Source organism: Ostrinia nubilalis, chromosome 13 (genome assembly GCF_963855985.1).
Source record: "Ostrinia nubilalis chromosome 13, ilOstNubi1.1, whole genome shotgun sequence".
Classification (NCBI taxonomy): domain Eukaryota; kingdom Metazoa; phylum Arthropoda; class Insecta; order Lepidoptera; family Crambidae; genus Ostrinia; species Ostrinia nubilalis.
In genome coordinates, this window is record NC_087100.1 from 1,736,337 (window position 1) to 1,758,830 (window position 22,494).

Consider the following 22,494-nt stretch of genomic DNA (forward strand, 5'->3'; position numbering starts at 1 on the left):
TGATAAGAATCCTGCAAAACAAAGTTTATTTTTATTTTACTGCAGGTAGAGAATGGCGCATTAAGTAGGTATGAATGTATTTGCATATTGAAATGGAGATAAGAGGCAAACAAAACATATTTTTCAGTCAGTAAGGCGCAAAAATAGACTTTTGAGATCAATAGAGTTCTTTGAACTAAGTGCTCAATCTTCACCGTTACGGATAACAACAAAATAGTGTGTTACTTTGAAATGAACAATGTTTAGGCGCACAAATCCCTGAAATTCTGCAAAGCCTTACAGTGAGCGGGTGTTGTTGCCACAGCCCAATATTAACAGCCAAACTTGTTTTACAGCAACTTTTTTAACTTTCAATCCTGAGCCACATAACTGAAATCAATATGACACACACATCTGAAAATAATATGAGCTTGCTGGTCCCAATAGGCTGTAGGCTTCAGTAGGTACAGTCAGCAGCACATCAGCTTTTTGTTGCAAACTAGCACATTTTACAACTACATAAGATGGGTCAGATTTACCTTGAAGTTCTCGTACCATGCTTACAACGATATGATAGTTTATTTATTCATTGTTTGCATGTCACGCCACCGTGTCGGGAACCTTCAGTGAGACCTTTCGTCAAATTGATACGTATCGTAAATACCTCATAGTGTACTTTTTGTATGAATCACTTAATTCTTTACCTACCTCAGATAACAATGCATTACTTTACTATAATAGCCTTTTCATAAGATTTTTCGTATTGTGCTGAAAATCAATTGTTACTTCTGTGAATATCATTCGTTTCCAAGGTCCTTGTATCAAAAATGGCATGTCCTCCATCATCAAATTGACATACAAATATCACTGGTCACAGAGTGGACGCAGAGTGAGCGTCCGACTCAGCAACGATTACTGACTATAGCATCTTTAGTCACTGCTTTGGAGCAGAAAAAGTTCCTGCTATAGAAATCCAAAACACCTCACCTTGGGGAGAAAGTTTCTGGAGTGGAGGCCACGTACCGGAAAACGCAGCATATGACGTTCACCCACAAGGTGGACCGACGACCTCATAAAGACAACCTGTCGGTTATCAAAGATAGGCCATCGTGTCCCATCTTTTAGCACTGGATTAATATTCACATGCATGGATCCAGAAACCGGTTTTTTGACTGATTTATGTTACTACTAACCTAGATTTTAAATATAATATTGTTACTAACACAATGTATGGATCATAATGGTCTGATAATAAAAGTATTATTATATTATTATTATAAAGGTAGCAGGAAATGCTGGATGCAGGCCGCTACCAACCAGTCTATAGGGGGAGGCCTATGTTCAGCAGTGGACGTCTTGCTGAAATGATGATGTTGATGATGATGCCACTTACCTCAGTAGCGATATACGCGGGTATGACGGACAGCAGCAGCCGCTCCTGCTGCTCCCGCTCGCACTCCAGCTTCACCCGCTGCTCCAGGCAGGTCCTTGTGCCGGCGAAGGTGTTCCTGTGCGCTCGCTCTGTGAGCGCCCGGTAGTAGGCAATGGACCACTAGTCAGGGCGGTCTACCCACTAAAACCTGACGATGCCGTTCGAAGCCTGTCGAATTCAGAAGCTAAATGCCCTGGACATTCTTTCACCTTATACGATAGGTACAATTATTTGGCTGAGTATAGACTTAGCAGCGATGACTGACTGTAGCGTCATCTTCACTCTCTTTGAAGCAACTAGTGTGATCCTGCCAATATCTTGCACCTACCTCAGCAGCAATATACGCCGGTATGACCGACAGCAGCAGCCGCTCCTGCTGCTCCCGCTCGCACTCCAGCTTCACCCGCTGCTCCAGGCAGGTCCTTGTGCCGGCGAAGGTGTTCCTGTGCGCTCGCTCCGTGAGCGCCCGGTAGTATAGACTCAGCAACGATTGCTGAGCAGCAAAAGTTCCTGCTCTAGAAATCCAACACACTTACCTCACCTGGGGGGGGGCAGCAAGGTTCTAGAGTGGAGGCCACGTAATGGAAAGCGCAGCATATGACCACTCACAAGGCGGATCGATAAGCTCATAAAGGTAGCAGGAATACGCTGGATGCAGGCCGCTACCAACCAGTCTATTGGGGGAGGCCTATGTTCAGCAGTGGACGTCTTGCTGAAATGATGATGTTGATGATGATGCCACTTACCTCAGCAGCAATATACGCCGGTATCACCGACAGCAGGAGCCGCTCCTGCTGCTCCCGCTCGCACTCCAGCTTCACCCGCTGCTCCAGGCAGGTCCTTGTACCAGCGAAGGTGTTCCTGTGCGCTCGCTCTGTGAGCGCCCGGTAGTAGGCAATGGACCACTAGTCAGGGCGGTCTACCCACTAAAACCTGACGATGCCGTTCGAAGCCTGTCGAATTCAGAAGCTAAATGCCCTGGACATTCTTTCACCTTATACGATAGGTACAATTATTTGGCTGAGTATAGACTTAGCAGCGATGACTGACTGTAGCGTCATCTTCACTCTCTTTGAAGCAACTAGTGTGATCCTGCCAATATCTTGCACTTACCTCCGCAGCAATATACGCCGGTATCACCGACAGCAGCAGCCGCTCCTGCTGCTCCCGCTCGCACTCCAGCTTCACCCGCTGCTCCAGGCAGGTCCTTGTGCCGGCGAAGGTGTTCCTATGCGCTCGCTCTGTGAGCGCCCGGTAGTATAGGCCGATGCCGGTTGCTGAGCAGAGGAGAGCTAGCTCGGAGATCAGCTGTGGACAAAGAGACAAAACATTAAGATTGGGTTTCACTTAATTTAACTTTGACAAACATCAAAAATCTGTCAAAGTCCATACAAAAAGAGGACCGGCTATTGTCATGGTTACGGTTAAAATATGGTGGTGTAACTCAGCCTAAATATCTAAATATCGATTCAATATTTGAAAACAGACTCCAAAAAACCTACACTAAAACGTAGAAAAATAATTACTAATTACCTACTTATTTATTAGGACGAATTATAAATATTTATGTAGGTATACCATGATTGATACTTCTGGAGTCGGTGCCAAGATTATGAAACATGTAAAGTTTGCCTGCACCGACTCCAAAAGTATCAATCATGGTATACCTACATAAATATTAATAATTCGTCCTAATAAATAAGTAGGTAATTAGTAATTATTTTTCTACGTTTTAGTGTAGGTTTTTTGGAGTCGGTTTTATTTTTTTTTATAAAATTTTACTTATTTCTTGCTTTTTAGTTAACTAATTATTACCTTGATGTTACCACTGAAGGTAGGCAGTACACTGAGACCAAAAAAAATTGGTTCATAATCGGCGGAGATATTGCGAATAAAAAAGTTCATCCCCAATTTTCCACCCTTGGGGGTGAAATATTTTCTTCAAATTCGCATGAAACCACCCTTTTGATAATACCTATTCAACAAAAATATAATTGTTCAAATTGGTTTATAATCGGCGGAGATATTGCGTATAAAAAAGTTCATCCCCAATTTTCCACCCTTGGGGGTTGTTTTTTTTTATTATTAAATTTAAATGGGACCACCCTTGAGGTATTACCTATACGCCGAAAAAAGATTTGTTCAAATCGGTTCATAATTGGCGGAGTTATCGCGTAACAAACATAGAAAAAAAAAACATACGGGTCGAATTGAGAACCTCCTCCTTTTTTGAAGTCGGTTGAAAATTAATGGGATGTAGAATAACTTTGGCTGTCAAACGATACTTTCAACTAAGTTTAGAAATAGGTAATTAATAAAGTCACTGAAGCTAGGTATATTACTTAGTAAAATTAAAGTTACTTTCTGACTCTGTTCAATTGTTACGGTACTTTTTACCTGTTAAAATTATCTTTATGTTTTTTTGAGATAGAGATAGATAGATTGAATTTACTAGTATGATACTTCGTATATTTCGTATAATTACCTAAACAATTACATGACATCTTACTACAATTGAGTATGGTCTAAATTAACCTAGGCCTTATCAAGTCCCCTTATCTCCGTCAAAGCGACGGACATATTGCCCTTACAATAGCACGGCCGTCGGAGACCGCAACGGATATTGTATGCTGTGGCGACCCCGGCTAGACAAGACAATCTAAGTCTTAGTAAGGCAAAGGGCAAGTAGGCTGATAGGTACGCCTTCTTTATCGTGTGGGAAGAAAATAGCTTTTTACAGAAGAATTGAATCAAATCTAGGAGATTGAAGGAAATCCATATACTTATCAGACCATAATACAGCCCAATTATTGACTGTACCAGTTGAACTACGTAAACCACCGCTTGAATCTTGGTTTGAAATGAGACGTGATTACAGTATTGACAACCTGAACAAATTTAAATATGTTTTGACGAGCTACCCGTGGCGAAACCTAGTTGAATTCAGGAATGTAGATATAGACTTCACGCTAGTTCATAATGAATTGATCCTCTTGTATGATTTATGCTTTCCTCAATATAGAATTAAAATGTTTAATACAGCACATAAAAAATCTAACTGGCTAACCAAGGGCTTAAGAACATCATGTCAAACTAAAAGAAAACTACGTTTATCCTATTATAAAAAATATGCACATAATAAAAAAAAGAAATACCGACAGTACTCTAAAATTCTTAAAAAATGTATACAATATTCCCAAAAAATTACAAATGAAAATTACGTAAATACAGCTAGAAATAAATGCAAAGCAACTTGGAATGTAATAAATAACAAAGACAATACTAATAACAAACATGATATAGACTACTTGAAGATAAATGACAAAATAATAGATAATCCCTTAGAAATAGCAAACTCTTTTAATAATCATTATATAGACTCAACTAACATTCCTTGTAACTATAGAGGTAATCCAAGTAAACTCGAGTTCATTGAAAGTACTTCGGTATCACTATTCTTGAACCCTACTGATGAAAATGAAATAATTAAAATCATAAAATCTCTTAACAATACAAATTCTACAGGCTATGATGCGATATGCACTAGAATAGTTAAGGCTTGTGCGAAGGAGTTAGCGCCATTGCTAGTACATTTTGTAAATCGTTGTTTTGTGGAGGGTAAATTTCCTAGCACTCTTAAGCTATCCATTGTCAGGCCACTATTTAAACGCGGAGATAGGTATGATATAAATAATTACAGACCTATTGCCCTTATCTCAGTTTTGTCAAAGATTTTTGAAAAGGCAATGCAGGCCAGATTAATTTCATTTCTAACAAAACATGCTATAATTAGGGAGGAGCAATTTGGGTTTCGCAAGGGAAGGTCAACAACACTGGCGTGTTACTCTCTTATTAGGAATGTATCGTACCATATGGACAAGAAGGTTCCCGTTTCCACCATTCTTTTCGACATGAGTAAGGCCTTTGACTTTGTCAATCATAAAACACTCCTGAACAAGCTCGAACGATATGGTGTACGGGGAGCTGCCTATGGTTGGATAGAAAGCTATCTCAGTGGGAGGACACAGTTTGTAGAAATACCTAAACTAGATAATAGGTTCCAGAGCGTGACGTACAGATCAGAGAGTAGGTTAAATACTTCAGGTGTACCTCAGGGCAGTATATTGGGTCCATTACTTTTCATCCTTTACATTAATGACCTTCCAAATTGTACGCAATACCCGGTCACACTTTTTGCCGACGATATTTCTATAACAATACACAAAAAATCGAATATTGACTATAATGATGAAATAAATAATGAAATAAGAAATATAACAAATTGGTTGGAATGTAATGACTTAAAAATTAACACAAATAAAACAAAATACATACAATTTTACAACAAAAATGGTAAACCTCAGCAATTATTAGTACAGCATCGCAACAATCCTATTGACATGACTACATCGGCAATCTTTCTTGGTATTGTAATCGACTCCAAACTTACATGGCAAAATCATGTTGACATTGTGTGCCAGAAGATTAACAGGTTTGTTTTCGCTCTGTATCGTCTTACGAAATTGTCTAACCTTAAGACAGCTCTGATGGCATACCACGGATACGTAGGCTCGGTGTTAAGGTATGGGCTTATCTTGTGGGGAAACTCGACACACGCAAATCGTGTCTTCATTCTACAGAAGCGATGTATAAGAGCTATGTGCGATGTTGGACAGATGGAATCATGTAGGCCTCTCTTTAAAAATCTAAAAATCATGCCATTACCCTCCTTATACATATTTGAAATCCTAATATTTACGAAAAAAAATGTAAACCTTTTTATAAAAAAGTCTGATATTTGTAATCGTGGTGGTACGAGAAGATACCCTTGGAAGCTATCAGTACCCCCAGCAGCCACAACTTGCTTTACTAAAAATTGTTATAGTATGTGTATACGATTGTTTAATTTACTTCCAAATCACATTCAAAATTTGCAATTCAATCTTTTTAAGAGAACTATTTTCCGAATTCTCACTGAAAACTGTTTTTATGACATAGATGAATTTATAAAATTCTGCCGTGGTAACCCTAAGCGAATTGCTAATTTATGACATTCTTGTAATTTTGATACTGACATTGTATTCTCACATTTTATTGTGATCATAAAATTGTTTAATTTATTATAATTTATGTGACATCCTAAATTTTTAATCCTTACCTGAATTACCTAATTGTTTTAATTGATATTGTAATTGCATTGTGATAAATATTTTTGACATTTAAATTCTATTGGAGGTAGATCATGTAATATTGATAATGACTATTAATAATTTAATAATAATACTGCATGACGACTAAATGTTTGCATATCGCTATGTCGATGAAACATGTTGTTCTCGTAACAGGATAATAACTGAAATGTACCATGTTTTATGCAAATAAATAATTTTGAATTTGAATTTTTGAATTTGGAGGTCCAGGTCAAAAGAATCTAATTTTATAACCATGTCTAAGCACTAAAAGCGCTGTCCCCTTTCCAAAAAAATAGCAAATACCACCTACGTATGTCATTGATAAGATCGTGTTACATAGAACAACGATATAACTATATAACGATATAACTAGGTGGACCGACGATCTGGTGAGGGTCGCGGGAGGTGCCTGGATGCGAGCGGCGCAGGACCGGTCTTTGTGGAAATCCTTGGGGGAGGCCTTTGTCCAGCTGTGGACGTCTTTCGGCTGAAACGAACGAACGAACGAACATAGAACAAAACTTTTAACTTGCCTTCTGGAATCACGAAAATGTCTGAGATAACTCACTGTAGTGGCTCGATGTACTATGTAGTAAAACTTGAATATTTATAAACTTACAATAAAAATTACAAAAATTCAGTCGCGAAAGAAACAATACGTGAAAAATCCGAGGGTCGAGCGAGAGAAAAACAAAAGAATATCGTAATTGGTCGTCGAAAAAATTATTACGTTTTCTTGGTGGCCAGTGTCGCTGGGCCAAGGAGGTGGCCGTGTGTCTACTTCTGAATATAGGTCTCTTACAATGATTTCTATATTTTTTTTTATGCTAAACAAGGCAGGTAGGTATTTGACGGGTTTTTAGCGGCCTGCATCCAACGCCTTCGTAGAATGATTGCATAATATTTCCCTACTATCGCAGATAAATGGTTTACTATTTTAGGTACCTACTAAACAATGCAAGTGTTAAAAAGTAGTTAGAGTAAATACTCTACATATTTAGTATGACAAATTTAGATTTTAATTTATAGGTACTTTAAATAGAATAGAATAGCTTTATTAATGTAAATACACTCTAACATTTTATATTGAAACCCTGACTCCTAAACTAGTGTAACTGTAACTAGAAACTATTATTTCCTATTGAAACATAAATATCTTCGAATATCTATGTTTTCCTTTATCTTTTCAAAGGTCAAAGTCTTTCCAGCTGATATATTTATTTTAATTCACTATTGTCTACTGTACAATTATTTACCGTTCGTTCTCGTTACAGTCGTTCCAGTTACCACAACAAATAAATTGCGCACCTTACTGCCGTCTAGCATGAAAGCTTAGTGATTGTGAACCTATCGATGTTCAGTCGATAAGAAAAACATGGCCTCCAAAATGTTAATGTGCATTAGACTCTACATGTATGCAAAATACACTAAGAGTAGGTGCACACCGTTGATTTTTCGGCCGATAGTTTAGTCGGGCAGTTGATCAGTATGGGCATGTATGGGAGTGCGCACACTACGCCGATTCGATTTGGCCGATTCTTCATACAATTTAAAATCGGGCACAACTATCGGCCAACTAAAAATCAACGGTGTGCGCCTACTCTTACGCTAGTAAGAAGACGCCACGTTGTTTTTCTGTCTTATAAGCCTAGCGCTTAACTCAATCAATGCCTGAGGTATGGAAGCGGCCGCGGGAGGGGTGACAAGGACAATTATGACGTGACAGAGCGTATCCTAAGTCTGGAGGATATCTGAAATCTATGTCAGGCCTGGCTCACTCCGCGCGGTACATCCGATAATTACCTACAGCGAAGCGCCCCACTATGGAGCGAAATTGCGATTTATGGACATAGCGATTTTTTTCACAATTTCTATTTGAAAAAAATACCTATCGATAGGTTACGTTATTCTGATGAATAAATGCTGCACAAGTTTTTCTCTAAAACCAATAGTTTGACTGGAAAAAAATATTTTCCATTTTCGTTGTATGGAATGAAACATAAAGTGGTCGATTTCGACTAAGCCTTGACAGATCTTGCTTTGAAACTACTTGAGCCTTGTTCTATGGCTTGTTGACTATAATCCTACGCTATCAGCGCGCATCCAAAGTTGCCCGTTCACAAGTTATGAGGTTCTGAAAAATTAAAAAAATGTAAGTAAAAGTGACTTTTTTTTGGAATATCTTTAAAGATTTAACAAAAATATAAGGATTTTATACGTTAATAATGTAAATTAACCTTAAATTACTGCTAAAAACACATTTTAATAAACTTAAAAGGAATTAAATCAGCGATTTTTTTTTCACAATTTCTGTTTAAAAAAAATACCTGTCGATAGGGTATGTTATTCTGATGAATAAATATCATTAAACGTTTTTCTCTAAAACCAATAGTTTGGCTGGAAAAAAATATTTTCCATTTTTGTTGTATGGAATGAAACATAAAGTGGTCGATTTCGACTAAGCCTTGGTAGATTTTGCTTTGAAACTACTTGAGCCTTGTTCTATGGCTTGTTGACTATAATCCTGCACTAACAGCACGCGCCCAAAGTTGCCCGTTCAGAAGTTATGAGGTTCCAAAAAATGAAAATTAAAGTAAGTAAAAGTATCTTTTTTTGGGTATAAATCTTTAAAGATTCAACTAAAACATGAAAATTATATACTTTAGTAATGTAATTAACCTTTCTCTTGTCGTCTTATCTAAAGAAAAGTCAATTTTACTTACTTTACTTTTCATTTTTCGGAACCTCATAACTTCTGAACGGGCAACTTTGTGCGCGCGCTGTTAGTCTAGGATTATAGTCAACAAGCCATAGAACAAGGCTCAAGTAGTTTCAAAGCAAAATCTGTCAAGGCTTAGTCGAAATCGACCACTTTATGTTTCATTCCATACAACGAAAATGGAAAATATTTTTTTCCAGCCAAACTATTGGTTTTAGAGAAAAACGTTTAATGATATTTATTCATCAGAATAACATACCCTATCGACAGGTATTTTTTTTAAACAGAAATTGTGAAAAAAAAATCGCTGATTTAATTCCTTTTAAGTTTATTAAAATGTGTTTTTAGCAGTAATTTAAGGTTAATTTACATTATTAACGTATAGAATATTTATATTTTCGTTAAATCTTTAAAGATATTCCAAAAAAAAGTCACTTTTACTTACTTTTTTTTAATTTTTCAGAACCTCATAACTTGTGAACGGGCAACTTTGGGCTCGCGCTGATAGTGTAGGATTATAGTCAATAAGCCATAAAACAAGGTTCAAGTAGTTTCAAAGCAAGATCTGTCAAGGCTTAGTCGAAATCGACCACTTTATGTTTCATTCCATACAACGAAAATGGAAAATATTTTTTTCCAGTCAAACTATTGGTTTTAGAGAAAAACTTGTGCAGCATTTATTCATCAGAATAACGTAACCTATCGATAGGTATTTTTTTCAAATAGAAATTGTGAAAAAAATCGCTATGTCCATAAATCGCAATTTCGCTACATAGTGCGCCCCGCCGGCGGGTATTATATCAGTCGAGTGTCACGCGCGCGCCCGTCGGGACTTGATGTTTTGCCTTTAATAAATAATTTATTTTGAATACAATTTATGATGTTTTAAGAATTTTATCGTTAAAATATTAACTATTACCTTTCCGTGTAGGTAAATGAAACGGAAGAGTAACATCGATACACCAAATTACGACAAGCTAGTTCTTTTACCATAATGCATAGGTACCCCAACAATATTCAGTAAAAAATAAATTATTGCCAAAGTACAGCGAGTAACATTAGATTAAGTTTGTGCAAAGCCAAATACAAATATGATTTTCGGATGACGCCTCTCGTTCTAGGATGTAGCCGTTTCGTGTTTGCGTACTAAGTAGGTAGGTATGATGTCATTCTTTCTTCTGTGATAGTAGGTATGTTTAATTTATTTGTCTTATGTTAAAATAGGTATGAATGAAGACATTGTATTAAAATAAGTACTTTTTTATCCTAAGTAGGTATATTTAAAATGTTATTTTTACAAAGGTAAAATAACACTAATACTTACCTACATACGTACCTCATTACAAATACCTAAGTAGATTAATTCTATTTTTTCACTAGACAGCATAGCAACCCTAACAGCGTAAGAAGAGTTCAGAGGCACGCGATAGAAAGAGACAAAACTTGTAGGTGAATAAAATTGTAGGTACGTAGTGCTGTGCGAGCTGAATTCCACTGTATCGCGTCGTAGCAAGACTCGCATTTATTTAAATCGTCTTGCGGAGTAATCCTTCTGTACCTGTACTATTACTTATTCTGTGTCTATGTCAAGAGAATTCGTCGGCCGTTTGGTGTAGTGGTTCGAAACGGACTACTATTCCAGAGGTAGCGGGTTCGATTCCCGCACAGTACAAACATTTGTGTGCATGAACATATTTGTTTGTATTGGACTGGGTGTTTTCTATGTATAATAAGTATGTATTTACAAAAAAAAAACTATTTAAGTATGTTTATATCAGTTTGGGACTAGAAGCGCAGTGTAAAATGTCTAAGGATATTTATTTATTATTTAAGATCTGAGATCTTCAGTGCCTGCACTGCACTGCAGTTCAGATCAGTGCCTGCACTGCAGTTCGGATCAGTGACTGCACTGACTGAGTTAAACTCTAAACCTTTAGTTTGAGTAGAAAACTCTGTTTATCAAAACTGAAAACTCTTTATCAGTGGATGGGAGTTAAATTGTTTTAGAAATAGATAGTAATACAGTCATTGTATCACATCACTAAACGTGTTTTAAAAAGTTATAGTCTTTGCCACATGGCATGGCATAATTTCAGTTTACATTTTATTCTAACTTATGGCCTGCCTATGACATAAGCATGTATTCAAACAATGTTTATCCATTTGTCTAGCTTTACTAGACATAGGTACTAACTTAATACTGAAATGAATATTATATGAAGTAATTTTCAATTGAAATCTTTTTAATACTCAATGTTTATAAACCTTAACCTTTCCAGCAGTCATCCTAAACACTTATTTGTACTTTATATTTTGCATTCAATGTTATTTGTTACTAGCTTTCCGCCCGCGGCTTCGCCCGCGTGGAATTTTGTCTGTCACAGAAAAACAATATCGCGCGCGTATTTGCTCACCGTTTAGACCTACCCTGGACTACGACAAACATTTTAAAACCAAATTCAGCTCAATCGGCCCAGCCGTTCTCGAGTTTTAATCAGACTAACGAACATCAATTCATTTTTATTTATATACCTAGATAAATTAATAAAGTTTGTGATATGCTTAACCTTTGCATGGTTCAAAACAATTGAAATATTGTTCCACTTTAAATACATACAAACAAGATTTCATTTAAAATATTTAGAGACAACTTACATCTGAATAGAAAATCGCATTTCTAATTGAAAAAGTTTTTAATTGAACTGGATTATAAATCCATTTACGTTAGATCTTAATTAAATTTTACACTTACTTATTAAGGTCGTAATGTCAAAATTTTCTATTAAATTCAAAGTACACGATTACTTACTAGAACTTAAGACAACATTATTTAGAAACCCTTACATGAACCAAAAATGGAACCAAAATAGTTTAGCATTATTCGTCCCAAAATCGTGTGTAGACAAACGTATTCTGCTCAAGTTCGTAGGTACATCTGTGTAAGAGCAAACATACGAATCTAGTCCCTAGCAGCAAACGGGATCACTAAAATATTACTTTCAGCTTGATAATGCGACGTGAAGAGTTGAGAATTTGAAAGAGCATGAAACGCCTGCGAGTTTCAAAAGGCAACAATTCACAATTAGAGTGTGTTGCTTATCTTCTCCTGACAGGCGCGCATTACTCGCAGACTCGCAGTGTTCTGCTCAGATTGATGAATTGGAGTAATTTGTACGTATGAAAGAATTGCTATTTCTCATGACGTTTAATATTTTCGTCGAAATTATACTTTAGTAAGCCGCTCGCGGATTTGGCGCGGCGAAAAAACAGTGCAGTTGTGGGATATCAGAAGATGACAATGTAAATCAAATCATTTTAATTTGCAGTACAAAATGATCATGATGTAGTAAGTACATATTAGTACCTACTTATTAGGATCATGTGTAGCGTATTGCTAGTTTAGCATGTTCTTCTGTAGGTGACGAATGAGGTAAACAAAAAATAACCTTCTGACGAACACAATATTAATAATGCTACCAAGTAATAAATAAACATTTGGGCACTTATTCTAATTAATACTGGTCAGTTTATTAGTTTTTTTTTGCAGAATGCACATTGTAAATATTGTAATATCACTTTACTCGACGAAATATTAATAACGTCATAGTTTCACTTTAAATTGATGAATTTCGTAAATGCTTAAGTAACGAATAGCATCATAATTATTTCGACCTCTGCAATTTATAGCTAAGATATTATTTTCTAAGTAATTAAAATGTATTATAATAAACTTAGGTTTTCGAATAATCCTACATTAATTGCTGAAAATCGCTTACATTCATGAATTAATATTTCTTGCAATTTAGTAGTTATTTCAAATATGTAGGTAGTACGTACATAAAACAATCTTCATTTTACAAAACATCCAAGTAATCAAATTAAGTTCTGATTTTAATTCAAGTTATTTATAACTTTAGTACCTACATTTTAATGTTTTGTATTTCTACTAGTAGGGATTAGAGACGTAATATTCTGCAAAATTTGAGTCCATTGTGCTTTTGACTGTGCTTGCAAGGGAATTTCGAGTTAGCAAGTGCAGTGAGCGTCATAATACACTCAACATCAAATAAACCGCACCTTCCGCGACGCGAACTTTAAAGATTTTCTTCTGACACAATCGTGGTGCCCCAACAATATTGGTGTTATTTGAAAGCCCAATAAATATCCTTAAAGAAAAACACATTTAATTTCTTAATAAATGATTAACATATACCATAAATGTGACTTGAGAAAAGACCTCACTTTGGGCTCACCTCTGGGATCAATTAGACAAAATTTTAATGGTTATAAAATGAAATAATGATCACACGTGTCCTCTTTAATAGATGGATAGCGATTAATCCTAACTTAACAGTTTTATAACCATAAAAGTTGGCTCAAGCGTAACTACCTATTTTTTAAAGAAGTGACTCTGGATCCTACTAAAGACACATTTTTGGGGTAAAAACCTTTCCTTTAATGAAATGAGTTTTAGAACTAGGCTTTTAAATGGTACCAATATTGGTGGGAAGTCGGGATGCATACTTTTGAAAGTGCTTGTCGCGGGAGGTGCGATTTACTTGATGTCGAGTGTAGTTCATGACACCTAGTGGCCAAAAAGTTGACAACACAATTTTATTCCGTAACAAAGACGTGTTGCGAACTTATTGTCTACATTGGGTATCACCAATTCACCATGGTATCACGAACTACGAGTATTTGACGCTCACTGTACCTATGCACTAGCTAACTCAAAATTTCCTTGCAACCACAGTTAACAGCACAGCAGATTATACATTTTTACAGAACAGGAACTATTTTATGCTGACTACTAACTATATTGTGGTATTCGTACGTTTTCCGCGATCACTAATGAGCTTCTACCACTGAGAAGCTCCTGCATATTTTAAACATGTTTTCTTTGTTAAACGCTGAAAAAGTGCAGTGCTTTGGTTTGCATAGTTCCAGCCCAAAGCCTTGGGGATGAATTTTAATGAGCATAAGAATAAAGCGACAATTGGCGATCATTTTTATTTTTATTTAATACTTCATACTAAGTAATAAATATATGACGTATTCAATGAGAACTATCGTTTTAGCACTAACCAGTTGGCGCCACTGTAGAGTAAGGTCACTGTCATTTGCTAGTGGCGAAGACAGTAGCGCCAACTGATGAGCGCTGAAGCAGTAGGAGGACCATCATTATTTTCATAAAATATCACTTTAGAGTAAAATAAAAATATACGGGACTATTCCCACCTCTCGTTCCCACCACTGCAACAGTCCTGTATAGCCAGGATCTACAGCTTAGCCATAAAAACCCAACCAATGAAGGTCAAATTTGCCCCGGGGGAAAGTTAAACTGTCATTGGACCCGCAACGAAATTAATCAGAAGAAGATAGGAGGAGTTCGAAATTAAAGTTCGACTTCCCTCCATTACAAAGCGGATGACAGGTGACAAACAAAGGTTTAATAAAAATATAGTTAAGTCAGAAGTCGAGCCCCTAAAAACGTTGACTGTGTGGGTCGAAATCACGAAATCCCTACAACCTATTTCGCACTACCTGCCTTGGCGAGTAGGTATTGCATTATAGCATCCGCCAGAAAGCCCTAACTGCCAGAAATGTAGTTGTTTAACAAGCTCTAGTTGTTTGTCTTGTTATACCTACAACTTTGTGTATCGTAGTTTGAACTTTTGACACTATAATAATTCTTCACCTGTAACGTATCTGCTCAGTTTGTTACATGACGAGAGACTAAATAGAAAACTAAGATAACACTCAATTTGGTCTCTAAAAATTATTTAGGCACAATAGTGTGATAGTTTACTGTAGGTACATAACAGACAACCTCTGCTTATTAACAGCTCACTAACAGGTGTTATTAGTTTGACGTTTGTATATGTATGTCTACGTACTCGTACTTGTTCAACCGTCAAAATTTTGCGTACTACAAGTATGTGCCTTGCCCATTGACCAGGATGCAGGCCGCTACCAACCGCTCAATAAATCATTAGGGGAGGCCTATGATCCGCAGTGGACGTCCTGTTGGCGCAAGTACACTATGCAGGAATTGGTCGGGACGCAATGGTGTGAACACCATCTCGGTTACGTTCTCCTTTCCCCACCCGAGCGTCGCCCATACTTCGGTGTGCGATTTAGCATTTCAACTCGGTTAATTTTCCGCATAGTGTATAAACTGCCGTTGGGGCAGGAAAGAAGTGGCGACCACGGGCTGGAAGACGTAGCGTGGGCAGGCCTCCTACTAGGTGGACCGACGATCTGGTAAAGGTCGCGGGAAGAGCCTGGATGCGGGCAGCGCAGGACCGTTCATTGTGGAAAACCTTGGGGGAGGCTAAACACCTAATGTCATTCAACGGTCCTAAATTGTTTGAAATTACATTAGCGACAAACTTCGACCAGCTTTCGAGAGAGTATAGCACCACGCCCAACGATTAGTCGCGGCACGTGCCGGCAGCGCGGCCCGGGATCACAACCTAATCCTGATCATCATCTATACCAAGAAACAAATGAAGTAAGTTTTAATGAAAAGTTTACGTCTTGCCTTAAAACACTACTATTTTAATATAAAAACACCTATACTTATAAAATAATATAAATTAAGCCAACAAGAAACTAAAGTGTCGCTACTACCTTTGTCCAGCAGTGGACGTCATTTGGCTGAAACGTACAAACTTGCGCCATGAAATAATGATGATGATGTAAACATACCTGCTGATAGAACTGCCTCTCCTCACCTTCGGTCCTCATGCCCAACGCCAGGCCAAGATATGCCAGCGTGAGCACCACAGACATGGCGAGCGATATCGACCGCGCTATCGGCATCATGGTGTGCACCATCTGCAAGATTAAAAATAGGGTAATGGCACCATAAAAAGTTTATTGGATAACGCGTGCTATGGACAATCGAACACCTAGATAAGATCAGGAAAGTGGCCATTTATACTTTTCCAAACATGTTAATAAAGTTTAATGAATTTTAAAAGATACGAGTAGAGATTTCAATAATGTCAAATTTTGACGGTCATAGTTCATTGCTAGACGTTTTATGTACATCTTTTATAAAATCAAAATCAAAATTTTCTTTATTTGTTTAGACTAATTAAATTAGTTCTTGCAAATCGTCAAATGCTCTTAAGGAGCCTATACATGTCTCATTCTTTTTTCGCCCTACCAGCGCTTCGAGACAAACATTTATCAAGTGCTGAGAAGAAGCGCCGCAACAAACTCAGTCACCACTGTCTGCCGGTTTAAAATATAAAAAAGTAGGAAGTTACAATACATTCAGAAGCAAGTTACTTACCACGCGCTCCCGTTGATAGAAGGTGGCCTTTAAGACGCCCATCTAGCACGAGACCGCGTGGCAGTTTTGAATATATTTATTTAGTGCCGTGCTAATTTCTAGGTTAATTGTTGCGTTTTGATACATATACAGTGTGTCCGGGCATGTAGTGATCAAACTTTATGGGCCAAATCTAGGGACAATTTTATCGATAAAAATACTTCAAATTTGGGGCTTGACACATTTATCGCAAAATTACAAGGATTTAAGTTTTTAATTTTTAGTTTTCACCTCTTCCTTCAAAAACAAGTGAAAGCGTGGGTAGCTTAACATTAATAAGCAAATATTTTATATCATGCGATAGCCAATAAAATTATCTTTTAGCAAAAGTAGAAAAAAGATACAAGTTTCATACATTTTAAGGGAGTAAGAATGGATTTAATTAGAAAAAAACATGACTTTTTTCACTTCTTTTTCAGTTATTTTCCAACACAAGAAAAACCAGGTCGTTATGGTATGTTTTATTTGCATTGTATTATTAGTATTTGAGCTATTCTACAAAACGAATGTAAATTTATTAGTCTACGTCTATTAGTTTCGACGTAATTGTTGAACAAAGATACCCCTTCCCAGCGGTTTCCATAGTAATCGGAATAGGTTGTGTGATTCTTTCAGGCAGTGCATTTTCGCATGTCGCGTGCGCTATGGAAACCGCTGGGAAGGGGTATCTTTGTTCAACAATTACGTCGAAACTAATAAACGTAGACTTATAAATTTACATTCGTTTTGTAGAATAGCTCAAATACTAATAATACAATGCAAATAAAACATACCTTAACGACCTGGTTTTTCTTGTGTTGGAAAATAACTGAAAAAGAAGTGAAAAAAGTCATGTTTTTTTCTAATTAAATCTATTCTTACTCCCTTAAAATGTATGAAACTTGTATCTGTTTTCTACTTCTGCTAATAGATAATTTTATTGGCTATCGCATGATATAAAATTTTTGCTTATTAGTGTTAAGCTACCCACGCTATCACTTGTTTTTGAAGGAAGAGGTGAAAACTAAAAATTAAAAACTTAAATCCTCGTAATTTTGCGAGAAATGAGTCAAGCCCCAAATTTGAAGTATTTTCATCGATAAAATTGTCCATAGATTATGCCCTTAAAGTTTGATCACTACAAGCCCGGACACACTGTATATTTTATGTCAGGTATATCTTTCCTTGACCAGTCCCCGAAGGCAGCGCCTGTTCACAGACATGACGTGTGAACCAGCCATCGCTTCACTCGACCATATTATAGGGAATGTAACGACCCGCCTCACACGCCACTACCCCAGAGACATTTTAGTGAGCATGACAAGTCTAAGATATCCTTCTGGCTAAGTGCCAGATATAAAACTATTATTATTATAGTTACTTTGATAAGCTTAAAACCAGAAAAAATATTATATCCTAGCAAAATTTGTACAAAAATACAATGTAAAGTCTTTTACAAAAATATTTGCATGTGGATATTGCGGAAACATACAGTGAAATTTTATTCTTGGGAAGAAAATGTTACTGTGCCGTGAAAATTATTCATTTCCCTCGCACTTATAATAGAAACACCGATACAGTAGACTCACAAAGATCAATTTGTATTTTCTTTGCTGGCCAAAATCGATCACAATCTAAGTACGAAAATTAAAAAAAGAAGACTTTATTCAATGAAAAATCATAAAGCAAAGACAATACATAAATGTAGAGTCGACACATAAGGTTTTTAAATTTTTTTACAGTGTAGACGACGACCTTATAAACTGGTCATTATGGAAACCATTGGGGGAGGCCTATGTTCGATGATGATGATGATGTACACTGTACATTGTAGTCTCTGTACTACAATACGGAAAAACCATAAAATTAATATACCTAGCGGTAGAATTTTAACTTTACGGGTAAAACAGATCAAAATAAGGTAAAGTCTTTTTAATGAGAGCACACTGCTTGTTATTCCGTTGAACATGTAGTGAGCGAACAAATTCCAAGCGGTAAACCGCTGAAGTTAGCTTCGTTTTAGCTTTTCGAACTGCCGACAAAGCGTCATGCAAGCAAATGTACAAATAGGACATACCTAGTCGTATTTATATTTGGTACCTACACTTAGATATTTTCCGGTTAATATCTTGTAACTTTTCCATTTTCCTCACATAGACTGTGGTTTTTGCGTACATTGACAACATTTTTCACTAAGACTATAAACCTTAATTATTAGGTCCTACCTACATGAAACTTAATTAACCTATTCACTGACCGCTAACCAGACACAACAGTTTTATTTCAGTTATTTTTTTATCCGTATTTGTAGACTGGCATTTCTAAAACAATAACTCGGACAAACACTTTACATTACATAAATTGCTAAAACAAACAGAATTTTCACGCCCAAAGCCTAAAGGGTCTCGAAATTTTCCAATCAGTAGTCACAGATATTGCGGGTACAAGGGTACAAGTAAGGGTACAGGCTCCAAAATAACGCGATACGTCATATGTGATTTGTGCGCTGACGCGAACCGAATGATTGGAAGCGCAGATAAGCTGGCGGAGGAAATTGGACGCGTTCATCTCGACAAAACGACATGGAAACTGCCTGTTTTAAATTACAGCGTCTAGAAACACGCTTGATATGGAAAAAAGTTAAAATCACACGGAAAAAAATCGGTATTTTGCTTACCAACAGTAATTGAGTATGTAAGTCAAGCCACGCGGTGACGTTGTCTATAAAAAATGCTTAATTTAACAGTAATTTCGTCTTCCTGACTCTCAATATAACTTTCAAGAATACTTGCGCACAAAGTTTGATTATATTTACAAAACTTTCCTTCAGAATATTTTGCTGTCAAAACTCCCGCCTAAATCACATACCACAGACTAAATAAGTTAATCGAATATGTATGTGCCAGATTTCACTGATCATACAAAACTCCTCGGCGCTCATTTCAAATTGAATTTCGAACGCGTTTTTCTTTTTCTGCGTTCCGTTCTACAAATTGCGGCGCTAGGATATTGCGGCCATTCGAGTGTTGTTGCGAGCTTTACGTTTGGTTTCTGAACAAGAGACATGATTGGAGTCGATTAAAACACCAGTGTTCTGTGAATGAATCTCAGGCACATCTGTTCATAAATAAAACCTTTGTCCTGGATGATGGGATAATAAATTGGGATATGCAAAATTTTTTCACAGACTTTTTTAAATTGGTTCATGTGCGTTTTACATTAATTTGGCAAGCAAAACGTTTATAGGCAAAACTCTAGTAACTCAAACATATTGAACTGTCTATCCAATATAGCTTGATTAGAATGACAGCTGCCATCAAAAGTAACGACATAACTTTGTAGTAGCGATCAATGAGAGCTAAATATTGGCGGACAAGAAATAATTCACGTCTGACCTACAAACAATATTTTCGACGACAGTGCTTCCAATAAAAATGTTAATTTCGTGTAAATACAGCGTTAAATTACTCCAATAAGTAGTAATTCGAAATTATAAAAATCAAGCTAGAGTATTAACGACGTCTCTACAAGGTTATCTCGAGTTACAAAAATGTTAGTGTTGGGACATATCGACAAATGTTATATTAAATTAAAACAAAGATAAAGCGCGGGAAACGTCGTACTTGGTGGACGTCATTTTTCTTGCTAAAAATTTTTAAATTAGAAAAAGGATCAGATTGGTGGTTTAGTGCATAATTAAGTAGTATTCTAAGTTATATTTATTATTTTATTGTAGTGTAGCATTCACTTCTGCAGTTCTGGGTGAGTTTTAATTGTTTTTTCTCGTGATGAACGAGCCGGACGATCCTGGCGGGACAACCCCCCAGGCGTCAAATTTTGTTACTATTTCAACATGTAGCCAGTCAGGTATGGATACGGAAGGTTCTGTAATGGACACGGACGGATCTGAAAGTGCTTCTAACCCTTCTAAAAGAAAGAGAGTAGTTGTACGTAAAGTTTGCAAGCATTGTAATAAAAAGCGTAAAAGTCGTCATATCAAATCTTCTACATTGAGCCAGGTACCTAATGATTCTGATTGTTGTTGTGCAAACACAGAGAACGTAAATAGCGCTAAAAAAGTTGTTGAAAATGAGATTCCTTTTGTTACTCCATCAACTCCTGTTGCTACTCAGTCCCACACATCTGATTCGACCCCTACTGCACCTAATTCGGTAAGTAGATGCTTTTATGAGGCTACTGATGTTGCGCCCTTTGTTGTTCATATACAGAAAGAACAATCTATGCCAAATGAAAACTGTACTCTGCACCCCGTGACTGTGGGTCATTTTCTAAAACGAAAATTTATAAGAGGTATTGTTGATGGTAGTCTGAAAAAAATAGGCAGAAATCGGATTTCTGTTGCTTTCTCTCGTTTTGAAGATGCCAATGCATTCCTTAATAATGACCTGCTTAAAACTAACAATTACAAGACTTTTATTCCAACATTCAATATCACACGGATGGGAGTGGTCAGAGGAGTTCCTACAGAGTGGAATGATGAGGACATCCTTAATAATATAACTGTACCAATGGGGTGTGGTAGAATCTTAAAAATTAGAAGGTTGAAAAAGAAGAATTTTGTTAATGGAAAGTCTGAATTTGTCCCCATTGAGACAGTTGTATTAACATTTGATGGTCAGGTTCTTCCTAAAAGAATCTTTGTTTGTTATAACTCTTTGCCGGTTGATCTTTACATTTACCCAACAATCCAATGTTACCAATGTTGTCGCTATGGTCATGTGAAGAGTCAGTGTAGGTCCCTTCCAAGATGTTATAAATGTGGTCTTGGCCACACCGGTGATACTTGTAATGTTGAGGAGGAAAATGTATTATGTTTCTTGTGCTCAGGTCCCCATCAGGCTACTAGTAGAAAATGCCCTGAATACACACGTCAAAAAAATATTAAGGAGACAATGGCCAAAAGTTGCATTACTTATGCTGAGGCTTTAAAACTGCATCCTCCAATTGGTAAATCTTTTGCAGATGTTGTAAGATCTGGTAGCTCGACTCAATCTCATTCTCAAACTTCTGGAAATCTTCCCCAGAACTCAAAACTAAAATATGTTCCTAATAATAACCCAGGCTGGGATTCTTACAAAAAAACTGTTTTAAAGAAACCTAGATCTCCGTTCAACCCAGGTAAAAGTTATGACCGAGAACAACATCAAAATATGACCAATGATTATAATACTCCGTTTGGCCCAAGCCAAAATATTTTAGGTAAAAATGACAATTCAAACACCTTAACAAATATGTCAATTAAAGAATTAATTATTACTCTAATTACCTCTTTAAATCAATCTAATTTAGTACCGTCCCACGTTGCCCTTCAAAATAATGATCTCGTAGTTGACCTTAGTTCTATTGCTGATGGTAAAGTTCTCCCTAGCAGTTCAATGGAACTGTCGAAGCATTAACAGTAAAAAAAGTGATATATTACATTTAATTAATGAATTTGATCCCTTTTTAATTGCCTTACAAGAAACCTGGCTCCGTCCAGATTCTAATTTTAAAATTTCTGGTTTCTCTTGTGCCAGAGAAGATAGATATGATAATTATGGTGGAGTAGCTTTGTTAGTCCATCACTCTATTCCATTTACATATATTCCTCTCCCACCACACAATAATGATTTTTCCATAATAGCTGTTTCTATAAATAACACTAGTTTTGTGTCGGTTTATATTCCTCACCCGTCAACTGCTATATATGATGAGGTAGAACAAATTCTTAGCAACATATCTAGGCCTATTATTATCATGGGCGATTTTAATGCTCAACACCAGTCATGGGGCAGTAGCAATTCCAATTACTATGGCAATAGAATTGTAGATTTTCTGGATAATAATAACT

At 36.7% G+C, this 22,494-nt stretch overlaps 1 protein-coding gene across 1 annotated transcript in view; it reads right to left on the reverse strand.

Annotated features, from left to right (window-relative positions):
- Positions 1-1,943: 1,943 nt before the first annotated feature.
- LOC135077269 (adenylate cyclase type 2-like) overlaps positions 1,944-22,494 on the reverse strand; it is a 69,188-nt gene continuing 48,637 nt past the window's right edge. Inside the window, exons 6-9 of the mRNA XM_063971805.1 lie at positions 16,034-16,162; positions 2,525-2,719; positions 2,158-2,316; positions 1,944-1,952 (exon numbers count right to left, since the gene is read on the reverse strand). Of these exons, the coding sequence (XP_063827875.1) occupies positions 1,944-1,952; positions 2,158-2,316; positions 2,525-2,719; positions 16,034-16,162 (492 nt within the window). The remainder of the gene's footprint in view (positions 1,953-2,157; positions 2,317-2,524; positions 2,720-16,033; positions 16,163-22,494) is intronic.